General features: G+C 51.6%; 2 protein-coding genes across 2 annotated transcripts in view; both read right to left on the bottom strand.

The window, feature by feature from the left end:
* Positions 1-26,341, bottom strand: part of sgcd (sarcoglycan, delta (dystrophin-associated glycoprotein)) — a 97,827-nt gene that overhangs the window by 53,795 nt on the left and 17,691 nt on the right. The window contains exon 2 of the mRNA XM_029173727.3: positions 2,414-2,471. The gene's annotated coding sequence lies outside the window, so the exon portion shown is untranslated. The remainder of the gene's footprint in view (positions 1-2,413; positions 2,472-26,341) is intronic.
* On the bottom strand, positions 19,245-22,453 carry LOC129602965 (uncharacterized). The gene is made up of 2 exons (XM_055502090.1): positions 22,444-22,453; positions 19,245-21,546 (listed from the first exon to the last, which is right to left on the bottom strand). Exons 1-2 carry the CDS (start codon positions 22,451-22,453, stop codon positions 20,108-20,110), a joined length of 1,449 nt encoding a protein of 482 aa, XP_055358065.1. The 3' UTR covers positions 19,245-20,107.

Below are 26,341 nucleotides of genomic sequence, written 5' to 3' on the forward strand. Positions count from 1 at the left end.
CTATCCTCCTCCATCCTCCTCCACCCTCTTCTATCCTCCTCCATCCTCCCCCATTCTCCTCCACCCTTCTCCATCCTCCCAACCTTCTCCACCCCCTCCATCCTCCTCCCCCTCCATCCTCCTCCACCCCCCATCCTCCCAACCTTCTCCACCCTCATCCACCCTCTTCTATCCTCCTTCACCCTCCATCCTCCTCCACCCCCTCCATCCTCCTCCACCCTCTTATATCCCCCTTCATCCCCCATCCTCCTCCATCCTCCTCCACCCTCTTCTCTACCATCCTCCATCCTCCTCCATCCTCATCCACCCCCTCCATCCTCCTCCACCCCTCCACCCTCCTCCATCCTCCTCCACCCTCCTCCACCCTCCTCCATCCTCCTCCCACCCTCCTCGCATCCTCCCAACCTTCTCCACCGCCCTCATCCTCCTCAACCCCCCCCCTCCTCCCGAACCTTCACATCCATCCCTACACCGCCATCCTACCTACACCTCTTATAATCCTCATTCATCCCACCCTCCTCCACCTCCTCCATCCTCCTCCACCCTCCTCCATCCTCCTCCACCCCCTCCATCCTCCTCCACCCCCTCCATCCTCCTCCACCCTCCTCCACCCCCCTCCGTCCACCTCTGCTGCTCCTGCTCCACACATTGGAAGCTTTTTTCCTCTCCGCCACCATTTATCCGTCCGTCCCTCAGCCCACGCTCCTTCTTCACTTATCTCCTCTCTCCACTCTTCTGCATCTCTGCACTTGTCAGCTTCTCCAGCTCCCATCTTTTCATCTGTCGCTGCTCTCCTCCATAATCTATCGTGCTGAAATCGCTGCGCTGTGGTTTCAACATTAAAGGGTCAATCTAGAAATTGGGATTCCGTGAAGTTAAACTCCACTTGCTTGTCTGTTAACTTTTGACACGTCTCTCTCATCTGGCCCGTTTTTCCCATCCTTGAGTTTGGTTGGTGAATGTGACTCATTTACATCAGGAAGCTGCATCCAGCAGATCACGGCAGGTTTGACATCGAAGCTTCTGTTCCTTGACACTAATACTGATAAACTGTGCTGCGTCTTTGCCTCTCACCTTCTTCAGCCACATGCATCATCCTGCAGCTCGTGCAGGTTGTGCTAATGAATGACCTCACACTCCTGCTCCTCTATTTCCTCCCACAGCTTCCGTGAAACATCTTAAGTATTTTCTTTCTCCCACACTCATGGATGTACCTGAACGCACCATCAGACGGACTGAGAGAAAAGCAGCTCCTCCCCAAATACCAAAAAGCATATTTACTGTCAGAAAGTGAGGAGACTAAAAATATGAAAACACACAGTCAACCTCCCAGAAGAATAAAGGCAGACACACGCAACACAACACGGATGCTTCAGGGAAGCAGAAAGACACAGACACGCAAGGTGAATATGAATCAGAGTGACTTCACGTCCCCCAGGGAAGAAAAACTCACTTTTAAGTGTAGGTGAACCTGTTGTAAGAGACGGGTGTGCAGCTCATCTCATCTCGCTGAGCGGAGCCGGTTCAGACTTTCACCACCCGCTTACGTCTGCCGCAGCCTCATTTGCATCATTAATCTTTGACTGCTTCTTCTCAGGCAGAGGCTTCATGCGAAGCACGTTCTGGAGCCTGTTTGTCCGTTTGCAGGTGAATCATTACATTTTCTCACTCACTGACTTTCACATATCTTATTTTAAACACATGCTTTAAACACTGAAGCTGTGACTCACAAATAAAAACTTGGTCTTGATTCATTGACTTGACATAAATAATTGAAGGACTGATGCAAGTTCAGCCGCTGGTTTTACACGAGAGTTTTGTAGAACCAGACTTCAGCAGCACACAGTCCTGGCGGCTCAGGCGCGACCTTTGACCTCGTCACCACTGGTCACGTTAGCATCTGACCCTTGGCATCATTACCGTCCTTCGTTTTTTCTGACCGTGGATCTTGGTCTCTCGCCTGCTGCCGGTTCTGTAGATGCAGCTGATACTGTGGCTGAGACCCGACCTTCAGGTTCCAGTTGATCAGTTACGTCTGTTTATTGCAGACTATTCTGGACAAGAAAATCTGATGTGGTTGTTTTGGGCTCATCGATGTTTCCAGCATCAGTTTCTCGGCTGCTTCTCTGATGTTTGTCTTTCAATAAAAGCTCAAACTTTAAAAACACTCTCAATAATTCAGAGATGACTCTTAAGATGCAGTTCATAAAGAATGACAACTTTTTGTGTTTAAAGAACGTGGATGAGATGTGTTTTCTTTGTGTCAACAAATCCCAAGAAACACATTCATCTAAATATTTTAGTGTTGACAGTTGATCGCCTCACTTCCTGTTTCCTTAATGAAGCTGTGCGTCTGTTATGACCCCAGTAACATACGATCGAGCTCGTGAGGTTCATGCAGACTCACACTTACCTCAGTGTATGAATGTGCTGAGTCGGGGTTTCTGACAGGTCCGGGTTCCTCTGATCGCCTGAGAGGAGGAAGCAGAGACACTGAGTCAGCTGAGGCATGGACCACCTTTAAGCTCATCATCTCCTCCTGGGCCCATATCATTATTTGCTCGTTTCTCCAATTAGTGAGTGCTGCTGTGGGATCGGGCACAGATCTCCCACAGTCATCGATTTCATTATATAAAAGAGCCTGAATTTCCACAAAACCCCTCACAATCAAAGCTTCTGAGTTTGGAGCAGCTCCAGCTCCGCTTCACCTGCGTCGCCACCTGCAGCCAGCAGCAAAACGTCGCGCTGATGCTGCTGGAAGGACTTACAACCAGTCACATGGGGCCAGAACGGTTCTAGCTAGAACGTCTAGAGCGTTGGGCTTAATATCAGGTAATTATACACGCAGCGCGTCCTGGTCCTCATGCAGCAGAAGCTCAGTCATCGGAGGTGTCGCTGCCGTAGGCTTCAGAGTGTCCCTTTAACTGCTCAGCATATGGAGCTTTCAAAATATGAATCAGCAGCTTTTATTACAGAGCCCAACAGCGGAGGGGGCGGCTGCTCAGTGTATAAATGCAGATTTGCATATTTATGTTTATGCTCCGGCAGCAGCTTTCTGTCAAATAAGAAAGTCAGCGTCGCCTTGTTTCCACAGGGAACAGGTACAAGTCAAAGAGCAGAGTCATTCATGCGGTAAATTCCTCCGATCACAGACGATGCACAGATTAAGTGTAGGAACAAAAATGGACCAGGGAGGAAAAACAGGAGAGGAAAAGCAGCGTTGGAGCTGAGCTTGCTCAGAAACAGGTTCCTGAAGCACATTCACGGTGACGGATCTGCTGACAGAGACTGAAAGTGGCAGCGAACGCACCGCACTGTCACTAATGTCACTATTGTTAAGCTTCTCTTTCATTCACGTGGAGGCAGCGCCTTCTGTACACACTGCTGCCAAACTGGATGTGAATTAATGAGCAGGTCGTGGCAGTGATGAGGGCTCGCCCTGATCTGCTGAGGGCTCACGTTTCAAACTGGATCCTCTGCGAGTGAAGCTTCTCGCAGGCAGCTGCTCCTATCGTGTCTGAGCCATAACTCTTTAAATTACCATTCAGCAGCCGCGGCAGCGGCGCCGCCGCCGCCTCACATATATCACGCGCCTGTGGGCTTTATTTCCCCGTCTCATCCAAAGAAAATTAAATCAGCCAGTTACTGCGGGAGAAAGGAGAAATGTGCAAGAACGTTGGAAAGTTTAGAGCAAAGTGACGTCTGCTTCAGTTCGGGGGGAAACCAACACTTCTCCCTAATTTAATATCCAGAGAACACAGCAAACATGTAAACTCACCAGCGCTTTCATTATTACTGGAAGCACAGCTCTAATTTTAATATGGAGCAACGGAGGAAAAGCGCCTGTGGTGCTTCCCAGCTCAATTTACTTTCCAGTGACTTTATTATCACTCTGGTGCCAAATTCTCCTTGTAATGCATATTCTGACCTAAAGTAGAGCTGCTGTAAAACACTGCATAAGCTGCTGTGAAATTAAAAACAGAGTCAGTTAAATGAAATACAGAGTTTCAGTCTTTGGACAAAGCAGCTGAGAGTTGAGAAACAGCTCCATTCATCTGCATGACGTGCACTGGGCTCAGAGAGAGGAACTCCTGAGAACAGAGGGGGGGGGGTCCCGTCCTGGAGTCTGAGCCTCCACATGTGATGCACACGGGCTGCAGATGTTTGCATCAGCCTGAGCTCAGACTGTGTTCGGCCTCGTGCTCCACGTTGTGCCTCCTCCTGCTTCGCAGCCCGTTCCTCGTTACTCGGGCGTCCAGCTTCCATCTGCTTTTCCACCTTCACCATTTCTAGGTCACGTCCATCTCTCGCTTTGAGCTCGAGCTCCGGCTGAGGCAGTTTAAAACCGAAGCAGGAGTCCCGTTAATGAGCACCACCCTGTGCACAGTCGCCGCCTGCCTGTTTATTAGAGGGAGCTTCTGTTTGCTGTCACGCCAGCGAGGCTCAGACGCTGGTTAACGCCAGCTTGTTTTAGGGCTTCATCATCTGGTCCAGGCAGCACATGTGCGAGGGTAGCAGACGCCTGTGCAGGCTAAACCGACATCAACACGATGAAACTGCGTCGTTTTGGGTCCTTTCGCTCCTCTGAAACCGGCCCCGGCGACGCCTCCTGCACAGGCTGTGCGACGCTGTGAATAATAACGCTCCCAGGGTCCTTCAGCTCTCAGCTCTGATGACTTAGTAGCAGCTGTATCAAGGCTGCAGACGGGGCCTTGGTGGGTTTATGAGGCCGCCTGCGTGTGAAGAGCAAACAGGAAAATACAGGCTGACGAGGCCGCATCAAGCGTCTTCAGACGTTTAACGAGAGGCAAAGCATCAGCGTTTGTCTCGACCTTTAAAGTGAAGAACCTCCGGACATCAACATTTTACTGCCGTGCGACTTAAAACAAACAGTGAGACAGTTGAATGATCATTTAACTCTTACAGCGAAACAGACATCGATCCATCAGGTGCGGTTCTGCTCTGCTGAACTGAACCAGCAGCGAATCCAAGCAGAATGAATTCACGCTTTTTCTGTGTGTGACATAAAGTTCTGAGATCCTAAAAGGCACGGACCGTGTGACGTCACCGCTGCAGGGACTTAAAGGGCAACAGAGCAAAGGTTGAACAAAGGAGCTGAGAGAAGATGGAGCTTCGAGCTCCTCACACACGAGCTCAGAGATCGTCGCTGCCGATGTGAACAGACAGAACGGACGGAAACAAACATCAGGACGTGGAGGAAGAGGCTTCGATGAGGCACCAGCCAAGCAGCAGCTCCGCTTCCCTGCAAAGCATTGTGGGTAAGTTACACTGTGTGGGTGGAAACGCAACTCAGTGACCTTTAAGACGAGCTGGTCGCGTCTTATCTCGTGTGACATTTTCGTGTCTGACAACTTCTGTTCACCATCAGAAAGAACTTAGTGCAGGTTCAGCGGAGGTGAGATGAGCTGAAGGAAGGAGCGGCCGCTGGTTTATGACTCGCACTGCTGCTGCTGAAGCTGCTGCTGCTGAAGCTGCTGCTGCTGAAGCTGCTGCTGCTGAAGCTGCTGCTGCTGCTGCTGCTGCTGCTGAAGCTGCTGCTGAAGCTGCTGCTGCTGAAGCTGCTGCTGAAGCTGCTGAAGCTGCTGAACCTGAAGCTGCTGCTGAAGCTGCTGCTGCTGCTGCTGCTGCTGAAGCTGCTGCTGCTGAAGCTGCTGCTGAAGCTGCTGCTGCTGAAGCTGCTGCTGAAGCTGCTGCTGCTGCTGCTGAAGCTGCTGAACCTGAAGCGGCTGCTAAAGCTGAAGCTGCTGCTGCTGCTGAAGCTGCTGCTGAAGCTGCTGCTGCTGAAGCTGCTGCTGAAGCTGCTGCTGCTGAAGCTGCTGCTGCTGAAGCTGCTGCTGAAGCTGCTGCTGCTGCTGCTGAAGCTGCTGAACCTGAAGCTGCTGCTGAAGCTGAAGCTGCTGAAGCTGCTGCTGCGGGCTTCTCCTCTCATACATCAGTTTTAACTGGTGCTAATAATAATCTCAGGTGTGAACATGCTCACACCTGCCCAGAGCGTATCCTGCTGTTGCTTTAACAGCTTCTACACAAACGCTTAGTCTTTGTGTCTGATGTCAGAGGGAGGATGGAGACGTCAGGGGTTTGATTTGGATCCTCATTTGTACTCGACTGCAGCACATCCACATTGAGATGGAATCAGATGGAGCAGGATGCAGTGTGTCAACACAGAGGCCGTATCTGTGAATGAGGAGCACAGCTGCTCTCGGCCGCCGGACCTCGCGTGCTGCCGGAGCCTGAGTCTGCTGTGCCCTCGGAGGCAGGAACCCCCGTGAATGCGACTTGTTTTGGATGCCAACATTTATCAGCTGCTGAAAAGGAGGAGGAGATATTAGAAGCGAACGCCTGTGGAGCCGCGGCTGCAGTCGGTATTAGAGTGTTCTCATCCGAAGGGATTCCAGGAAGGCTGCAGACGAGCAGAAGGGACTTGAGCCAAGAGAAACTCGGGGGCAGATAAATGTTTCAAATGCTGACAGAATGTTATTTGTTGACATTTACCCACAGAGGGACGCAGATGTTTCAAGCATGACAGGGCAGCATTCACCACATCCTGGCTAGTGCCAATGGGGGGGGGGGATGATTAAACACCGTCTTCAGCAAAGGGCACAGGCTGCTGCTCAACGACCCGCGGACCGGCCCAGTCTCCCCTCGTGCCAACGGCTCCACACAATGCTGATTATTACACATGCTGTGTTCGCACGGCAGCAAACAGCTGCGAAAGGCTCCACTTCCTTCTACAGGCCTCACATTTACTGTACAACGCTCCAGATGGTCCAGCAGCGAGAGACGAGAGGAAAAAGACGGAGCGACACACGGGTCCCAACCACGCATCAATAGCCTCTCCTCCGTCCTCCGCCTCCGCATTCCATCCTTCATCCTCAGGATGTTTTTCAGACTCGGAGCTCAGAGGATTTTATCATTCTTCCCCTCGAGGGACTGATTCCAGTTTAAAGTCATTGATACTGATTACCCCAGGCCCTGTCATATTGATTTTTGAGATTTATTGTTGTCCGACTGCCTTGTAGAGGTCCCAGGCCCCCGTGTCCCTGAGCTGGCAATCATTTGTTAAACACTCTCCCCTTCTGACGGGGGACACGCCGATCTATTAGCAAACACACACTCGTCCATAAGCAGCAAAGAACTAACAACCACTGTTGCTGCGTGCACCGTGTGATGTATAGGTTGACCTATCGCAGGAATTGGTCTCGGATGCGGCTGATGGGGATTAAATACATTCTCACTGTGCAGCAGTTAGTCGACTTATTCAGAGGATGAAGAAGAATGATTGCATTGTTAAACGCGTCGGAGAACGCGATCATAAGATCAACAAAGGCCAGACATGAACCAGTGGCTTTGGTAATGGTTGAACTGGGTGGAGGTGGATGAGCTTCCATACGTGGTGGAGGTAGAGGTGGAGGCCTTTCCAGACCTGGTGGAGGCGCTTCTAGACCTGGTGGAGGCGTTTTCAGACCTGGTGGAGGCGTTTCCAGACCTGGTGGAGGCGTTTCCAGACCTGGTGAAGGCGATTCCAGACCTGGTGGAGGCGATTCCAGACCTGGTGGAGGCGTTTCCAGACCTGGTGGAGTTGTTTCCAGACCTGGTGGAGACGTTTCCAGACCTGGTGGAGACGTTTTCAGACCTGGTGAAGGCGATTCCAGACCTGGTGGAGGCGTTTCCAGACCTGGTGGAGGCCTTTCCAGACCTGGTGGAGGCGTTTCTAGACCTGGTGGAGGCGTTTCCAGACCTGGTGGAGTTGTTTCCAGACCTGGTGGAGACATTTCCAGACCTGGTGGAGACGTTTCCAGACCTGGTGGAGGCGTTTTCAGACCTGGTGAAGGCGATTCCAGACCTGGTGGAGGCGTTTCCAGACCTGGTGGAGTTATTTCCAGACCTGGTGGAGGCGTTTCCAGACCTGGTGAAGGCGTTTTCAGACCTGGTGGAGGCGTTTCCAGACCTGGTGAAGGCGTTTTCAGACCTGGTGGAGGCGTTTCCAGACCTAGTGGAGTTGTTTCCAGACCTGGTGGAGGCGTTTCCAGACCTGGTGGAGACGTTTCCAGACCTGGTGGAGACGTTTCCAGACCTGGTGGAGACGTTTCCACACCTGGTGGAGTTGTTTCCAGACCTGGTGGAGGCGTTTCCAGACCTGGTGGAGTTGTTTCCAGACCTGGTGGAGACGTTTCCAGACCTGGTGGAGTTGTTTCCAGACCTGGTGAAGGCCTTTCCAGACCTGGTGGAGGCGCTTCTAGACCTGGTGGAGGCGTTTTCAGACCTGGTGGAGGCGTTTCCAGACCTGGTGGAGGCGTTTCCAGACCTGGTGAAGGCGTTTTCAGACCTGGTGGAGACGTTTTCATACCTGGTGAAGGCGATTCCAGACCTGGTGGAGGCGTTTCCAGACCTGGTGAAGGCGTTTTCAGACCTGGTGAAGGCGATTCCAGACCTGGTGGAGGCGTTTCCAGACCTGGTGGAGTTGTTTCCAGACCTGGTGGAGACGTTTCCAGACCTGGTGGAGACGTTTTCAGACCTGGTGAAGGCGATTCCAGACCTGGTGGAGGCGTTTCCAGACCTGGTGGAGGCCTTTCCAGACCTGGTGGAGGCGTTTCTAGACCTGGTGGAGGCGTTTCCAGACCTGGTGGAGTTGTTTCCAGACCTGGTGGAGACATTTCCAGACCTGGTGGAGACGTTTCCAGACCTGGTGGAGGCGTTTTCAGACCTGGTGAAGGCGATTCCAGACCTGGTGGAGGCGTTTCCAGACCTGGTGGAGTTATTTCCAGACCTGGTGGAGGCGTTTCCAGACCTGGTGAAGGCGTTTTCAGACCTGGTGAAGGCGTTTCAGACCTGGTGGAGGCGTTTCCAGACCTGGTGAAGGCGTTTTCAGACCTGGTGGAGGCGTTCCAGACCTAGTGGAGTTGTTTCCAGACCTGGTGGAGTCGTTTCCAGACCTGGTGGAGTTGTTTCCAGACCTGGTGAAGGCGTTTCCAGACCTGGTGGAGACGTTTCCAGACCTGGTGGAGTTGTTTCCAGACCTGGTGGAGTTGTTTCCAGACCTGGTGAAGGCGTTTCCAGACCTGGTGGAGGTGGAGGTGTTTCCAGGCGTGGTGGAGGAGCTCTGGCCTCGGCCTCCTCCTGGTCGGTCAGGGCAGATGACGTGTTCTTCCTGCTCCTACACCTCAGAGCGACCACCACCAAGGCTGGTGATACTTTAACCACAGGATCAGTTCATGTTCTATCCAGAACTCAAACACAGGATACAAATCACAGCTGCAGCCTTGGTTTTGTTCTGCTCCTATTTTCTCGCTCCTCCATATTTGACCTTCGCGCTCGGTGGAAGCAGGTCAGCTTCCTTTTCTCATTACTTCTCTCTTACGGCTGAAGACGATCCAGAGGAAGGAGACAGAGACGCAGGTGAGAGGAATAGTAAGTGAGTAAATTGACTGCTAGCATCTGGGTGATTATATGGGTCAGGCAGGAAAAGGAGAACTGCAGCAGTGGAGTTTAATGAGGCTTTTTAGAAAATGGCTTTTTTTAAAACCACCTTTAATTAGGTGAAAAAGCTCAGTCATTCGCGTGCGTGGCCGTTTTTTCCCTTCAGCCGCATCAGAGTCTGAGGACTCCCTCATGTCTGCAGCTCAGAACACGTTCTAAAGCGGAACTAGGCCGACGTTTAGCAGCAAACGCCTGCGAGAACAGAGCAACGCTGCAGCAGCTCCTGACGCCGGCATCGCGTTCATGGGCCCAGCGAGGTCCAGCAGGAGGCACCACTGGTTCAGCACCACTGGTTCAGCGCCACTGGTTCAAAACCACTGGTTCAGCGCCACTAGTTCAGCACCACTGGTTCAGCACCACGGACAGCAGCACAGCATCCGTGGGAAAGGGACGCGGCCACGCCTGGAGCCTGAGCGTCAGGAGAGAACATGCAGACGCTGGGTCCTGGGCCTCACAGCAGAGACAGGAGGTGAGGGTTGAGCCCAGTCTGGAGCCAGAACCCTGTCGTTAGAACAACGCTGCAGCTCCAGAAGAGAGATGCAGAAACCACGTCAGCGTCAGTGATGCTCCTGACTACAGCAGCATCACTCGAGCCGCCTGCAGAGCCACAGAACAGGTCCACGGCTTCAGAACGCGTTGCCACCGCTGCTGGTTCTGCAGGTTAAAGGTTAATTAGTCCAATCATCCCAGTGATTCACCGGTTCAGTCCCTGGAAAACCCATTGCAGCCTTCGGTTCGAGCTCAGTCAGTTTTCCTTCATGGTGAGATTTGAAACTGTGGAACCAAAGCCTTGCGTGAAGCAGTACGTTGCCTGTCAGTACCACACGTTCTACTGGGAACCTCCTGTGACTCTGTTCCTGTGCTTCAGGACTCACAGTGAGACCCAGGAGCGGTCGGCGTGGGCTCCGTCTGCTTCAGTGGAACCTGCTGGATGTTACTGTACCACAGTAATAAACCCGGTTCCTCCAAGAGAACGCGTCGCCATCCGGCTGCTCGTGGGGAAACAGGTTCTCTCCTCGTGCATCCACCGAACCCACTCCCGCGCTAAAACCCCTGCGAGGCAGCGAACGCCACATTCTCCTTTAAGAGTCCGAAGTCTGAAAGTCAGTGTGAGCAGTTAAAGTGTCACGCTGTCAGCGCGGCCTGTGTGTGGCTGGCATCGCTGCATCGCCCTGATGGATTGTGGGTCCGAGCGGCTGCGGCGCCGGTCTGGGCCTCGGTGCCGCTGCTGTCGCCTCCTCTCCTGCACCTCCGCCCGGAGCCGAGCAGACGGCTGCTTCTGTCTGACTCGTCTCAGACACGGAGCTGCCGCTTCCTGACGTCTGAGACTCTGCAGCCAAGATGGCGTCTGAACATGAACCATCACCTCTTCTCCACCTTTTCCTGCTCGTTTCCACAGGTTCTGCCAAACAAAACAAGGCCCGCTTTCATTTCTGACACCTTTCTCCGTGTGGTTAATGCGAGGCCTCCGCAGGTCTTCTTCTGTGGTACGAATATGCAGACGTGCTCAGAAACCCTTTACAAACGCAGAAAAACGCTGGCTGACATCACAAACAACACTGGCTTCAACAGCTGAGCTTTGTTCAGCGTGAAGCGGCCGCACGTTCCTCCACGAGTGAAGAGTTCAGCTGGAAACACAACTCAGTGAAGAAGTGAACGAGCACTCGTGTCTCTGCCTGGATCTCGCGTCTGCTTCGCCTTCATTTCTGGGTGACGAGAACGAACCTCAGAGCAGGTTGTGTAAAAACGCATGTCAAACGCGACGCAGGGAGTCGGTCGTCTCTGTGTCGGTCGCACGGTGACGTTAACTTCAACAGATGAAAAGATGCTCCAGCTTCATATTCAGCCTCTACAACCACATTACTGTACGTTGGTGCTACTGTCCTTATGTTCATAGTCGTTCCTAATGGACGCCCGTGAACCCTGTGCTGCTGTGGAGTGTGTTAAGCTGAGAGAGGCCCCATAAAAGATAGAGTCCTGAAAAGCTGCTCACCTAATGGGTTGGAAAACAAATAAACAGCCACGAGGTGAAAGGGGCATAAAAATGAATGAATTCCTTCCAGGGGTCACTTTATGTCTGTTTGTGCATCTGTGTGTGTGTCAGTTAATGAAGCCTCCAGAGCAGGAGCCGCACTTTTACAGCCACGGTGAATCTCCAGGAAAGTCATCAGTGTGTGTGTGTGTGTGTGTGTGTGTGTGTGTGCGTGCGTGCGTGCGTGCGTGCGTGCGTGCGTGCGTGCGTGCGTGCGTGCGTGCGTGCGTGCGTGCGTGCGTGCGTGTGTGTGTGTGTGTGTGCTCCCACGAGATGAGCCGTGTGATTTATTGGCGTATGTGTGTGAGCTCATTCGACGAGAGACGCCGCCAACACTGACCAAGTCACAGCCGGACCGAACCGAGCCGAGCTGGACTGAGCCGAGACGAGTCCAGGGTCTCCATCCACCTCAAAGTAAAAGTGGCGATAGTAAAATGTCTCCAGTGAGGAGACAGCGGTGGTTCTTGCAGTGCGGTGTAATTCAGCCTGTCTGGTCATTACTTCATCACATGCTCCACAACTTAACTAATTAAATATTAGATGTAAAATGGGGACAAAATGTCTTTTTACACTAACGACTTTCATGTTAAGTCACTAAATTAATTCTTTGGGACTCCATTAAATGGTTTTAAATAACTTGTTAATCACTTGCTGCTGTGGCTCCTTTCAGGACGTTTAACACGATGTCATTCTCAGCAGTGGACGTGAAGAAGGGACGACTGGAGGCTTCATGGGCCTCAGCTCGAAGCCCCTTCAGAGCAGTAATACCTGACCACCGACCCGGCGCCGGAGCCGGCGCCAACGTGTCTCGGACCGACCCGGCTCCCTCGGGTTCGACGCCGCCTACGCTGCAGCAGCTGGAGAAACTGGCTCCAGGGGTTTTAGACGGAGGAGCAGAATGTGCTGGCATTTTAAGTAATGATGAGTCTAAATGAAGAATCGCTGAATCAAGGTCCGGACCGGTCTTTTTCCTCCCTTCCCCACATGTTTTCCAGGATGAGGAATGCAACGCATGGACGGATGCTGAATGTCATCCAGTCTCTTCATCTCTTGACAATTGCTCCTGTGCTGCCTTAAAAAAAACAAAGGTCACTGAGTGCTGCAGAGAAATCGAGCCTCTGCGCGTTACTTTAAGTCTTTGATAAGTTTCAAAGGCAGTTTTCGTTGGCAGGTGAAGTCAAACAATTACAGAAGCACCAGGATGAAACGTTTAGAGGTCATAATATCAGCGCTGGGCTGTGATAAGTGGAAATGATGAGACGATAACAACCTTCAGCTAATTGTCCTTCAGTCTTTCTCTTTATCTGTGAGAGGCAGAAAGAAGCAACAAAGAGGATCTCACAGAAAGTAGAGATGGAGAAAATAACTAATGAAGGAATGAAAGACGATCACAGACGAAGTCAGTATTCACCCGAGGCATCATGGGACGTGGGCTGAGCCTGGAGCCGCTCGTCAGGCTGAGCTGAGCCTTTTATGTGCAGGTGGTCGAAGCTTTAAAGTTGAACTGGTTTGATTTGCCTACAAACTAAAGTCACCGAGAGAAAGTCAAGCAGCATTAAAGCTTTACTGGGGCTCAGCTCCTCCAGGATCTGTACTGAGACGCACCAAGGTCCAACATAATCTCCTGCCTGAAGATACCCGACCCAGGATTCCTTCACCTGCCGTTTTACCCGCTTCTGTTTTCATTGTTTACTTGTGTTTCAGCAGCTTCAGCTGGTTTTAGAAAAACCACAAGGCTCACTTGTCATTTGTCAATGTTCAGATGTGTTCTTTTAGTGTGATATGGTTTGATGTTGCTGTTTTGATGATTTTTGGTGAAGGCTGCAGGCAACCAGAGGCAACAAGAAGCAACCAGAGGCAATAAGGAGCAACCAGAGGCAACCAGAGGCAACCAGAGGGAACAAGAGGCAGAAAGAGGCAACAAGAGGCAACAAGAGGCAACAAGGGGCAACAAGAGGCAACCAGAGGCAATAAGGAGCAACCAGAGGCAACCAGAGGCAACCAGAGGGAACAAGAGGCAGAAAGAGGCAACAAGAGGCAACAAGAGGCAACAAGGGGCAACCAGAGGCAATAAGGAGCAACCAGAGGCAACCAGAGGCAACCAGAGGGAACAAGAGGCAGAAAGAGGCAACAAGAGGCAACAAGAGGCAACAAGGGGCAACAAGAGGAAACCAGAGGCAACAAGAGGGAACAAGAGGCAGAAAGAGGCAACAAGAGGCAACAAGAGGCAACAAGGGGCAACAAGAGGAAACCAGAGGCAACAAGAGGGAACAAGAGGCAGAAAGAGGCAACAAGAGGCAACAAGAGGCAACAAGGGGCAACAAGAGGCAACCAGAGGCAACAAGAGGCAGAAAGAGGCAACAAGAGGCAACAAGAGGCAACAAGGGGCAACAAGAGGCAACCAGAGGCAACAAGAGGCAGAAAGAGGCAACAAGAGGCAACCAGAGGGAACAAGAGGCAGAAAGAGGCAACAAGAGGCAACAAGAGGCAACAAGGGGCAACAAGAGGCAACCAGAGGCAACAAGAGGCAGAAAGAGGCAACAAGAGGCAACCAGAGGGAACAAGAGGCAGAAAGAGGCAACCAGAGGCAACCAGAGGCAGCCAGAGGGAACAAGAGGCAACAAGAGGCAACAAGAGGCAACAAGAGGCAACAAGGGGCAACAAGAGGCAACCAGAGGCAACAAGAGGCAACAAGGGGCAACAAGAGGCAACCAGAGGCAACAAGAGGCAGAAAGAGGCAACCAGAGGCAACCAGAGGCAACCAGAGGGAACAAGAGGCAACAAGGGGCAACAAGAGGCAACAAGAGGCAACCAGAGGGAACAAGAGGCAGAAAGAGGCAACAAGAGGCAACAGGAGGCAACAAGAAGCAACCAGAGGCAACCAGAGGCAACAAGAGGCAACTACCAGTGTTCTCTGTTGATTTTGCAAACAAAGCGTACAAAGCGTCAAGCTGCTAATCCACAGTTACTGTATGAGCCACACTGGAGTCGAGGAGCCGCCTTTGTTCCACTGAAGTGACCATTTAGATGTAATGAGCAGAACAAGGCTGTCTGTGCTGTCTGAGTCGGTGATTAGGTCCATGAATATTCATTTCCTGCGAGGACACAACGAGGTGACACCAGCTGCTCACGTCCATCTCCTCATTAGTTGTATCCGTTTCTCTCACCTATGAAACATTACCTCCTCTGTATCATAAATGAATCACAGGCTTTAATATTGTTGTTGTGCGACTGTTTCTGTTTTACATGTTTATCATAGAGAGAGAACAGTCGTTCCTTCAGCACAATTACATTTATGCAATAAGACAGTTAATAAGTACGACTGTTATTCATCTCATTTGTTTGGGACTGAGGCCATTCCAGCTGTAGAAATCAAATTATAATTGCTCTATTAAAATTCTGTCGTGGAACACATCAGGCCGTACTTTATTCTAATTACATTAAAGCCAAGAAAGAGAAGCAAAGCATACATTTAATTTAATGTGACATCTTCGTGCCACTCGCAGAATTACGACTGACAGCTGTTCAGACAGAGGCGCCATCAATTCAAAGAGCAAAGCCTCAGTGGATCAGAGCCGATGCCAGGAGAATATCTGATGGGATCCATCAGCACATAGGCCTCATCACATCCTCTGGTCCAGGACCCCAAGGTTCAGGACCGGGACCTTGTGTCTGGTTCTGGTTCACCCAAGGAACGGGTAAAAATGAACCCATCGTCACTGGATCTGTCCTCATCCACACATTATACACACTCACTAAGTGATGGATGGACCTGCTCCACACTGAGCAATGGGACGATTACCTCCGCGCTCCGTCTCTGTCAGGACTCTATTCAAAGTGTGTTTGAGGAGAAAGGAGCCATAAGTCAGAGCAGCTTCATGCTTCACGAGGAGTGGAGGACGGAAACCTTCCAACGTCACAGAGATGAGGAGCTGCTGCTGAGTGGACGCTACAGTGTGTGGGCGGAGGAGTCACAGAAGGAGCGAATCAAACGGGCAGAACTTTCCCAAACGGTCACTCTGATGCTTCAAACACGCAGGCATCTGTAAACTGATTTAAATGTCCGACTCCGACGCGCCGTCGGCTCAGGAGCCGACCCAGAAACTGGGTCGGTGCCACTTCTCTCATGTTCGTCCCGGAAAGCAGAAAGCTTTTGCCCGAACCCTCCCGTTGCCACGGCGACGCCAGGTGTTAATTCTGATTCGCTGTCAGATGAAGCCAGCAGTTTTTTCACGTGTTGTTGACCTGATGACGTCCTAAATGTTCTGCCTCCTGTCAAACCTCTGTAACTGGTTTAATGTTAATCAACGCGGCGCTGAGCGGCCTCGTGCACGAGGCTGTTTGCTTCCAGAGCTCCTGCGCCTCTTGTCAACACATCGCTGTGAATAATTGATCGCATATTTGTGTGAGATTTGCTCAGTTCGTTTGAACACACGCAGTGTTGGTCTCACGAGCTGTAACATTTATTAAGCTGAGGAAGAGTTTGAGAGGTTAGAAAACCTGAGGAGACGAACCCCATTCTCTAGTTTTCACTCACTCACACATTCAATAATAGTTCAATCAGAAACATACATTTGTCATTGATGATTAATTTTGTGGAAAGTTTCTGAAGAGGAGCTGCTGTTTGAACATCATCCTCGACTGGATGAGAAGAAAAAAGGAACCAACACGGATGAAAGCAGTAAACTTGCTAAAACACAGGCTTAAAAACAGCTCATCAAGGTCACAACCTGTTATGAACAGTTATTTAGAACAGACGAGGAGCCTTCAAACAGAGTCAAGCACAAGTTTGGGTTCAAAGCTGGAGAATGAGGCAACGGCACTGAAACCAGGTAAAAGTACCGAAGCACTGAGGGGAAATGAAAAGTTTGCGGTGCCTGTGGTTAATACGGAGGGCAGAGCTAATACTGACATTAATTAAGCAGCAGACTCACCTCCACTCGCTCTAATTATGGGCGTCCTTCCTGTCACAGCTTCATTTAACCCACTGCTGCTCGGCTGCAGACGCACTGCAGAGCGTCTAATCAGCTGCTGATGTACAGGAAGCCAAGCAGCGGCTGCTAAGTGCTGCCATTTATTCTGACGTGTCACATTCACTTCACCACTTTCTCCCCATTTTGCTGCTCCCGTCTAACTTTTACTGCTGGTAATCGCTGCTGCAATGAAAGGGCACATTTGCGAGTTACAGACGCAAGCGACACCTGCTCCGCTGTGAAGGAGACGTTTAAGATGAAGACATTACACCTCAATCAATGAACAGCATCTGACATTTAAGTGTCTGTTTACTGTGCATGAGATGAAGCTGGAGCAGAAGCAACTCCACGCCGTTCAGCAGCCGAGCTGTAACGGCTGATGCGCATCATCTCACTCCGCTGCACTTTGGTTCAGGTGTTAAACCGTTTCCACTGGAGTTTGTGAATCAATGTTCAGTTCACTGAGTCATTAAAAACCTCTGTTCACCTTTGAGACACTTCTTGAGCAGCTACCGATCAGGGATGGCTTCAGGAAGTTGCTCTACCTGATGTCTCTCTATCACCATGGTTACGGTTTAGTTGCCACTGACTAAAGAATGATTTTAACTCAGCAGCGGTCAAAGCCTCATGTGGGACCTGCACCAGAAGCAACCAGAGGAACTCAGCGGCTGCAGGAGCCGCGACCGGAGCTTCAGGTGGGCCTTGACTGCATGAGCAGCGGTTTCAGGGCTGCTGCTAATGGAAGGATGTGATCCCAATAATGGAAAGTCAGTGATGAAGGTTAAGAGTCACTCATGAGTAAAATCACATTTTTAATGCAGTCTTGTTGTATAGAACACACGGAAATACTCTAATAACCCAATTATTGTGGCTCACACAGAAACTAATGGGATTTTTAAACACATGCAAAGCGCTCAGAAACGAGTTGGAGCTGATTGGAAGGTTTGGATCTAATTTAGTCATGTAGAATTTTAATTTGCTGATTTTACCTTGAAATGTCAGCACGTTACTGAAGCAGCTGAATCCACAGGCTCAGTCAGCGCCTTTCACCCGGTGGACGAACCGCGCTGATCATCGGTTCCGACGCTTTGTCTGAAGCATAAACATTCACCCGTCACATATTTGACTTAACTGAACGTCACTGTTCAGAGGATCCAACATTTCAAAGGAGGGAACAAAGTCCCGGTGGCATTCAGAGCTGAGACGGCTGAATGAAAACACTGCTTCACAGCACAATTACAGTCCCTTTAAAAGCTGAATCATGTTTTATGTTGAAGCTCTTCACAGTCTGACTTCAGGTAATGAGACTCCTCAACTAAACAAAGTTCCACTTTAGTCTGAAAGCTGCTGTGAAGGTTACCTAAATGTTAAGATATGGAAATGATGATATTAGAAGACAGGAACTTGGAACCAAAGTGTGATAAATAATCTTTACCCGAAATGCAAATCCTGGCTCGGCCTCAGAGACGCTGAGGCTGCGTCCTGCTGGGAACAACCCAGTTCAAGCTGCGCTGCTGCTACAGCAGCGAGAAGCTAAACAAGCCTCCACCTGCCACTTCTACACCAACAAAGCCGCTGTAGCGCGTTGCTGTGTAAAATGAAAGCGAGTGAAGCCCTTTCCAGTGGCTGCAGCTCCTGCTGGGCCCGAGCGCTGGCCGGGCTCAGCAGGGACGTGCAAGCATGTAATTAGGGACTGCATATCGTATACGGGGGGCGGTGGTCGGCGCACTCACAGCATCTGTCAGAAGATAAACCTCTGTCACGTCCTGCTGTGCAGTTAATAAAGTCACGCTGAGACTAAATGAGATTTACCTTCACTTCTCTGTCTTTTCCATAACAACCTGCCACCAGCTGCATTTCCACATTTCCACACAGGAGCTGAGAAGCCTTCGCAGACGCAGGGAGGCCCAAAGGGAGGAATCAAAGCCAAAACAAGAGATGATTAAAGCCTCCACCTCTGAGGGGGGTTCGTTTTAAAGGATCACACGCTCAAGGTCACGCATCAGCCACGTTTGTTTACCACTACATCACCGGATACGCAGGATGGGAAACGGGGAGGCAATAGCGAGAGGTCACGGCAGGAGGAAGAGCCAGGAAGACGAATGCGAGTGAAAGAGACAAGGCGGTGTTTAGGAAAAGAATCAGGGCGCAGCAGGCGGCCGTGGCCGAGCACGGAGCTCTTTATTTGCTCTGCAGGATTTATGGCGCCCCGCGTGTGCCGCGTGGCCCTGGAGCCGCCGCCTCCCGGCCGGAGGAGCCCGCGTCGTTTCAGGCTCGAGTGCCCACTGTGCCGTCAAGAGTCCTGTCGAAAGCGCACGGCCGCAGAATACTGAGAAATCCTGACCTTTTCCCAACAACCACGGCGTTGAAGCCGGGAGCAGCACTCTCTGCGGCCACAGTGGAGCTTCTGTCCCACCGGACCGGCACCACGGAACCACGGAGCTCCACCAGCACGTTGTAGGGAGTCACAGCAACGCGAGGAGTCACAACCGACCAGAAAACGCGTGTGAATGAGGGATTTAGAAACCAAAACACTGGTGCTTTTTAGTTTATTCAGCGCAGACACTCGGAGCCAGTGCGTGCGTGCGTGCGTGCGTGCGTGCGTGCGTGCGTGCGTGCGTGCGCGTGTGTGTGTGTGTGCGTGCGTGCGTGCGTGTGTGTGTGTGTGTGTGTGTGCGCGTGTGTGCGTGCGTGTGTGTGTGCGTGCGTGTGTGCGTGTGTGTGTGCGTGTGTGTGTGTGCGTGCGGTGTGTGCGTGCGTGTGTTGTGTGCGTGCGTGTGTGTGTGTGTGTGCGTGCGTGTGTGCGTGCGCGTGTGTGTGCGTGTGTGTTCCACCGCTGCACAGGTCGGCTCCTGATTAGTCCCCGTCATGGATGCACAGATCGGTGGAGATGAAGCCGCCACCAGCATCGTGCTCAAAACACTGGACACGTTTGATTCCACTTCAGCTTCGCACTCGTCCATCAACAACAGAAAAAAATGATGGAGCCGAAGCTGCTCCTCACGTTTCCACCTGCACTGTTGTGTTCCAGGAGCTAATGTTTCCACTGTCATTGTTACCATGGACACGTATCATCTCAACGATCCCATCTCCAGCTAAACACGCAGACGCTCCATTGTGTCCCCTCACTTCCTGTCCTCCCACTCAAACATCTCAAACTGGTTCCACACTGAGGTTTGGCCGTTCCCAGTCACACGAGCTCAGAGGCCGAGAGACGGCTTGTTTCAGTCACACACCGGCGCCTGATCGGCCACTCCTCTTCCTTCCATTATTAGAACTTCTCTGATCCTCGTCTTAAGTAAATAGGATTAGTGAGAAAATGAACTGGAGAATAACAAAAAGGAGAAAGGAGCCGTGAGCGTTGGGAAGGACGGCAAACAGACGAACGCAGGGCAGCGTTGCAGCAGCAGCGGCTCTGAGCTCTAATATAACATCACCACCTGTCTGTCTGCAGGCGGCAAATAAAGCACAGAGCAGCGACCTGCCAGGCACCGCCTCAGCATCTGCTCCTCCAGGACCTCAAAGATGTCTGAAAGTCACGCCTCCAGAGCCGCCGCAGGACCGAGAGGAAAGTCAAGCGCTCGTGATGACAGCATTAAACGCTTCAGCGCCGCCATGAGCACCACCACCACAGGAGGCGCAGGGCACTGCCCCCGGGGGGCCGCTCCACCGGGCTGGAGGGTCTGCTGCCAGAAGTGACCGGGACTAATGCCGGCAGGCACGGGCGAGCGAGGGGGACGGGGCGAGCAAAGGCGAGGGAGGATGATGGGGCGAGCGAGGGGGACGGGGCGAGCGAGAGCGAGGGAGGAGGATGGGGCGAGCGAGGGTGATGGGGCGAGGGAGGGCGAGGGAGGAGGATGGGGCGAGGGAGGGTGATGGGGCGAGCGAGAGCGAGGGAGGATGATGGGGCGAGCGAGGGGGACGGGGTGAGCGAGGGAGGAGGATGGGGCGAGCGAGGGTGATGGGGCGAGGGAGGGCGAGGGAGGAGGATGGGGCGAGGGAGGGCGAGGGAGGGCGAGGGAGGGCGAGGGAGGAGGATGGGGCGAGGGAGGGTGAGCGAGGGGGACGGGGTGAGCGAAGACGAGGGAGGAGAATGGGGCGAGGAGGGCGAGGGAGGAGGAGCGAGGGGGACGGGGTGAGAGAAGGCGAGGGAGGATGATGGGGCGAGCAAGGGAAGGCGAGGGAGGAGGATGGGGTGAGCGAGGGTGATGGGGCGAGGGAGGGTGAGCGAGGGGGACGGGGTGAGCAAAGATGAGGGAGGAGAATGGGGCGAGCGAGGGGGACGGGGCGAGCGAGGGAGGAGGATGGGGCGAGCGAAGGTGATGGGGCGAGCGAGGGGGACGGGGCGAGCGAGGGGAGGATGGGGCGAGCGAAGGTGATGGGGCGAGCGAGGGGGACGGGGCGAGCGAGGGAGGAGGGGGGCGAGCGAAGGTGATGGGGCGAGGGAGGGCGAGGGAGGATGATGGGGCGAGGAGGGCGAGGGAGGAGAATGGGGCGAGCGAGGGTGATGGGGCGAAGGAGGGTGAGCGAGGGGGACGGGGCGAGCGAGAGCGACTGAGTGAGCGAGGGGGACGGGGTGAGTGAAGACGAGGGAGGAGAATGGGGCGAGCGAGGGGGAGCGAGGGTGAGCGAGGGGGGCGGGGCGAGCGAGAGCGAGGGAGGAGGAAAGGGTGAGGGAGGGTGAGCGAGGGAACGGGGTGAGTGAAGACGAGGGAGGAGAATGGGGCGGGCGAGGGGGAGCGAGGGTGAGCGAGGGGGGCGGGGCGAGCGAAGGCGAGGGAGGAGAATGGGGCGAGCGAGGGCGACTGAGTGAGCGAGGGGGACAGGGCGAGCGAAGACGAGGGAGGAGAATGGGTCGGGCAAGGGCGAGCGAGGGTGAGCGAGGGGGACGGGGCGAGCGAGGGCGAGCGAGGGTGAGCGAGGGGGACGGGGCGAGCGAGGGCGAGAACACGCTGGACGTTCCTGTGCTTCTGTCCCTGAAGCACAGGAACGCACACAGAGACGAGAAAAGACCTCCCTGGAAAAACAAAGCAGCTCCAGTCGCTCAATTTCAGGCCCATAATTCATGCAAATGTGTTCCTTCCTCACTGTCGTCGTGTGGTTTGCTTGACTTTGTCTCTGACTTTCAGTTTCCCCTCCGTCCAATTACCTCTTATTATATAATTTCACGTGAATTTATTTGTTTGTCCCTTGGCTTGTTGGCGGACACTCACTGAATTGAAAAGAGCTGAGTGCAAGTGCTGATATAAATGAGACAGAACGAGGACGAGGAGCCCTTCTGATGGAGGCAGCAGCAGATTAAGTGCTGGTGGGAGGAAGGAGGACAATGAAGAGACAGTTTGGGCATCGGGAGAGAAGGAATGAAGTAAAGACAGGGAGCGTGGTCGAACCTGCAAATGAGCCCTGTCCTGTCACGAGCGCTCTCTCCTATCGCTCGTTCTGCAAAACGTGCCGCAAATGACTCTACAGCCAAATCCAGCTGACAGAGCTGAAAGATAGAAATTAAAACATGAAAGTGAAGACCCAGCGAAGCTGAGCATGGGAGGGAATGAGTCACGCTGCTCCAGGAAGCGGGAACTCTTTGAAAGTGTCTAATAAACTAAAGCACAGGCGATTCTCCACAACAGAGAAAAAACACAGCCACACGACGCACAAACGAGCGGAGCGGCTCAAAGAGAGGAGCTGCCGCCACCAGACGAGGTCACAGCTCCACAGAGCCCAGATTATTCCCCTTCTTAGTGCAGCACAGGAGAAGCTTACGCAGGCACAACTGCTCCCTCCGTAAATGAGCAGATAGAATTCTCACTACCTGCTCAAATGTAAATGCTTAATCCATGGATTACAGCAGTTCAGTACCCAAATACGCTGGGTTTCAGCCAAAGTCAAAGGCGGCGCTGAGCCGTCAGCCGCCCTGAAGTCAGATGGATGACTCACTGATACCTGGCTCCATGATGGAGCCGCCATCTTTTCTGTGAAAGCTGTTCACGGCGGTAATTGGAAAAATGAAAAATCAGTTTGAGGCCCGGATTCGCCGGCCGGCGCCGCTGCCTCTCAGGCCCGACACGTGCAGACACACAACCCTCACAGCTGCGCATCTGCAGGGAACGAAGCCACTCAGCTTCTGATTGGTGCCATTAGCGGAATCCAAACTCTGGACGATGCTCAGAGGCAGAAACAGGCCCTCAGATTTAAACTTAAGGCCTCAAACACTAACTAACACTAAAACCGCAGCAGCAGGACGGAAGCCGAGCTAACGCTGTTACAGCAGTGATGAAGCGCGTCCATCCCCTCCAATCCTCTGGATTTGTCAGGGCCCAACATGCTGCTTAGGTGCTGGTCTTATAGGATTCCAGTGCCCCGGTGGCCCTGCAGGACGCCACCTCCAGTGCAATAATCCACTTCCAATGTGAGCCCAGTGTGATGAAGCATGTGAAAGCCCCTCACAGCAGGTCGCCGAGGCAAAGCTGACTGACTGTGAAATGTCTGAACATCTGATGCGAGGCTGGAGGACGGAGGAACCAGGACGTGGGGAACCATCTGTCAGCCTCGCTGTCCATGGTGCTGAAAGCATGTCTGTTTGACACGAGTCTCCTTTGCTACAAAACCAGAGCAAACGTGATTTACATGCTACAGAAGAGTCCACAGCTCACACGGATCACGTCATATTATTATATATTCCAGCGTGGACTAACCGGGATCAGGATAAATGAGCCGCTAATAAATGCTGGTGCTGGTGGCTGCTTCTAAATGCTTCCATTTCTCTTTGGACTGTGGCTGAGCCATTTGTCACAACCCAATATGCTGGAAATTATTGAATGAGCATGTTGCCCATTTCAGGCAGGAAAATAAAACAATAACACATATTTGTGGGCTGCATGTTGATGTAATACATTTCAGGGGGATTGCATTGTCACCGACAGTAAATGGATTCAAATACGTGTCGGACTATTAACATTAATATCCACCGGATACGACGCACGTGTTCCTCTCAATGATGCGGCCGCTGGGTATTAAATTATACATTATCCCTACATGGAAAACCAGGAAAAGGAAAACGGGAGGCGATTTTCACACTGCTTTTTCATTTTCTGGGAGCGATTCAAAACGCATCTTAACGCAACACAAAGATCTGAAACGCTCCGGCCACACGGTTATTTTTACCTCCAGCCTGTTTTTCTCACCTTCTCCACCTACAATATCTATTTGTGCGTCGGTAAACATAAACATTAGATGTGATGATGTAACAAAATGACAAAGCTCATGCCTGAAGCCTTCAGGGGATTAAAGAGCAAATTTAGATGTAAAGGATCAGAGGACAGACGTTACACAGCGCTCCGTCACACAGCGACAGTGTTTAAGGAGTCAGAGTCAAAGTGAGCATTTCCAGGAGGCACCACCTTCATGTCCACCAGCGAACGGCTCCAAAGACACGTGACATCACCACAGGTGCGGTAACGTCTTCTGACCTCGTATGCAGCTTCCGCTCCAGATGTTGACCAGCTGCAGACACACGCTCAGTCCACCGTTCAACCAAACAGGTTTTACCTCCAGCAGCTTGAAACTGGAAGATTAGCACTAATTCCACAGGTTAAATAATATTTCTTCTTTCTCTCGCAGATATCATTTAGCTGTAATCATATAAACAGGTAAACGCCGTCAGAGCTGCAGAGTGATCCCTGCTGCCTCATGGTTGGGATCGGGAGGAACTGAACAAATAGGAGATAACGACTGCACCATTTTCAACCACTTTCCGGTTCCCTGGTGAGCGTGAACAACAAACAACACGAGCACTGACACAGCAAACAGCTCCAAAGCTGCAAACATCGATCTGTGTCTCACTGAAGGCTCAGCTGATTATGAGCCCCCTCTCTCTGCACCTTAAAAACGCTTTGGAACAATGAATAGCATTAACCTGCTTAAAGACAAAATCAAAGACAAATCAGGTTGTTTACTCATCTGAAGCGTCGGACCGGGATTTAATGGAGCTACGATTAGAACGTGATCCGTGTCTAATACCAACGATTAGGATTTTTAAAACACACAGTTCAGAGTTTGACAACAGAAGCTTTGATATTTCTGTGCTTTCTTCTTGACTTGTTATATCAAAAATAAAACTATGAAATCTCCTGTAAATGACCTGCATCAAACTGTAGCACTGAGAACCTGTTGAAGCTCAGTGACACAATGACTGTGGTGTGAACATTGAACATGTATGTCACTATACGCATCAGCAGAAACAGACCACGATGCACTTTTTGCTATTTTAAAGGTCAGAAAAGTAACATTTTCACAGTTTGCGTGAGGGGATATAAAAGGGGCAACTTGCAGCAGAGCCCTGATTCTTTGAGCGAGCTCTGATGTCATTGCCAAATATTCTGAACATGAGAGTGTAGCCATGGGCGATTGTGCACTTCTGGGGTGGAAGCCCACATGTTGCTGTTAAATTTTCATGGCTTTTAGAGAGAAACTGGCAAAAGAATCAGCTTCAGCGCTTCACTTAAAGCCTGATCAGAGCGAGAGGAGGAAAAGGCGTCCTGCGAGAATGTGACGGACGAGCGCAGGAGGAGAAAGCGTTCATCCACTCGCTTCATCTGAGAAACACTCACTTGTCCAGTCGGAATCATGCAAATGATCAAAGAAGAAGGAGCAGTGAGAACAGAAACTCATCATCTGATGCTTTTATGAGCTTCTCATACATCACTAATAAACGAAATACACACAGGAACCGAATGAAAGAGTCGGTTCAGTTAATAAACAATGAATGATTTTAAACATTACACTAAGAAAACTGCCAAAAGTGACAGGAGCCAGAATAAAAGCCGGATGTGAGCGTTCAAGACCCAAACCTCAGCTCAGGTGTGAGTGTGAACGGACTCACCGCCCCCAACAAGCGTTTCCATTGGCTTCATTAAAATGTCACTTCATGCTTTTGTAATCAGAGCTTTGCCACTAAAATAAAGAAATGCTGCACGAGCCGCCGCGCTTTCAGACGAGGCTGCGCTTGACATTTTCTAATAATAATAATCCGCTGCTCAGGGATTTGCTTCCTGTGCTGCAGTTTGAATTAAACTGTTGATGACTTCATGTAATAATTAACTGAATCAGAAAAACATTTGATTACAATTGGTTATTTAATCAATAAACTGTTGTGGTTTCCAACACAATGCAGCAGAGTCACATTAACATCAGTGGTTCTCCAGAGACTGCTGCCAAACGTCGTCCACAGCCCGTTTAAGAACAATCAAGTCAAATCAAATGCTAGAATGGCTTGATTAAAGCACACACACATCACATTGCAGAGGAGCTGATCATTCGGTTCTGAATTAATGAGGCACCAACAGATCTGTGCAGCTCAGCCTGAGTTTGCTGGTTCCTGGCTCCCAGCGCTGCACCAGTAGAACCAGTGACCAGCGACAGTGGGAGCAGGCGACCACACCACACGAGGCCTCGGAGCCACGGCTTCGTTCCACAAAGCCTGGTCCCTCACAATGCAGAGCAGAACCGAACAAGTGCATCTCTCAGGTTCAAAGGATTCCCAGAGGATAAAACCAAAAATACAAGCCCATGCTCCGGATTAAAGGAACCACCTACAACAGGCAGCTCCGCGAGGCGAACAAGCACCAGGGAACTTACAGCCCACGTACATTTCATTGTTGCAGCACAAAGCTTTTCAAATGCCAGAAAAAACCGAGCCAGAAGGAGACAGCAGCTACTGTACATCATTTATCTGCACATATTTAAAGGTGGATCTGATGACAACTTCATTAATCAGGCGTTCATCTGATCTGATAATCTCATCACACACGTGGAACCAGCTCAGGCTGAAGGCTGTTCAGAG

Source organism: Betta splendens, chromosome 14, assembly GCF_900634795.4.
Source record: "Betta splendens chromosome 14, fBetSpl5.4, whole genome shotgun sequence".
NCBI lineage: Eukaryota > Metazoa > Chordata > Actinopteri > Anabantiformes > Osphronemidae > Betta > Betta splendens.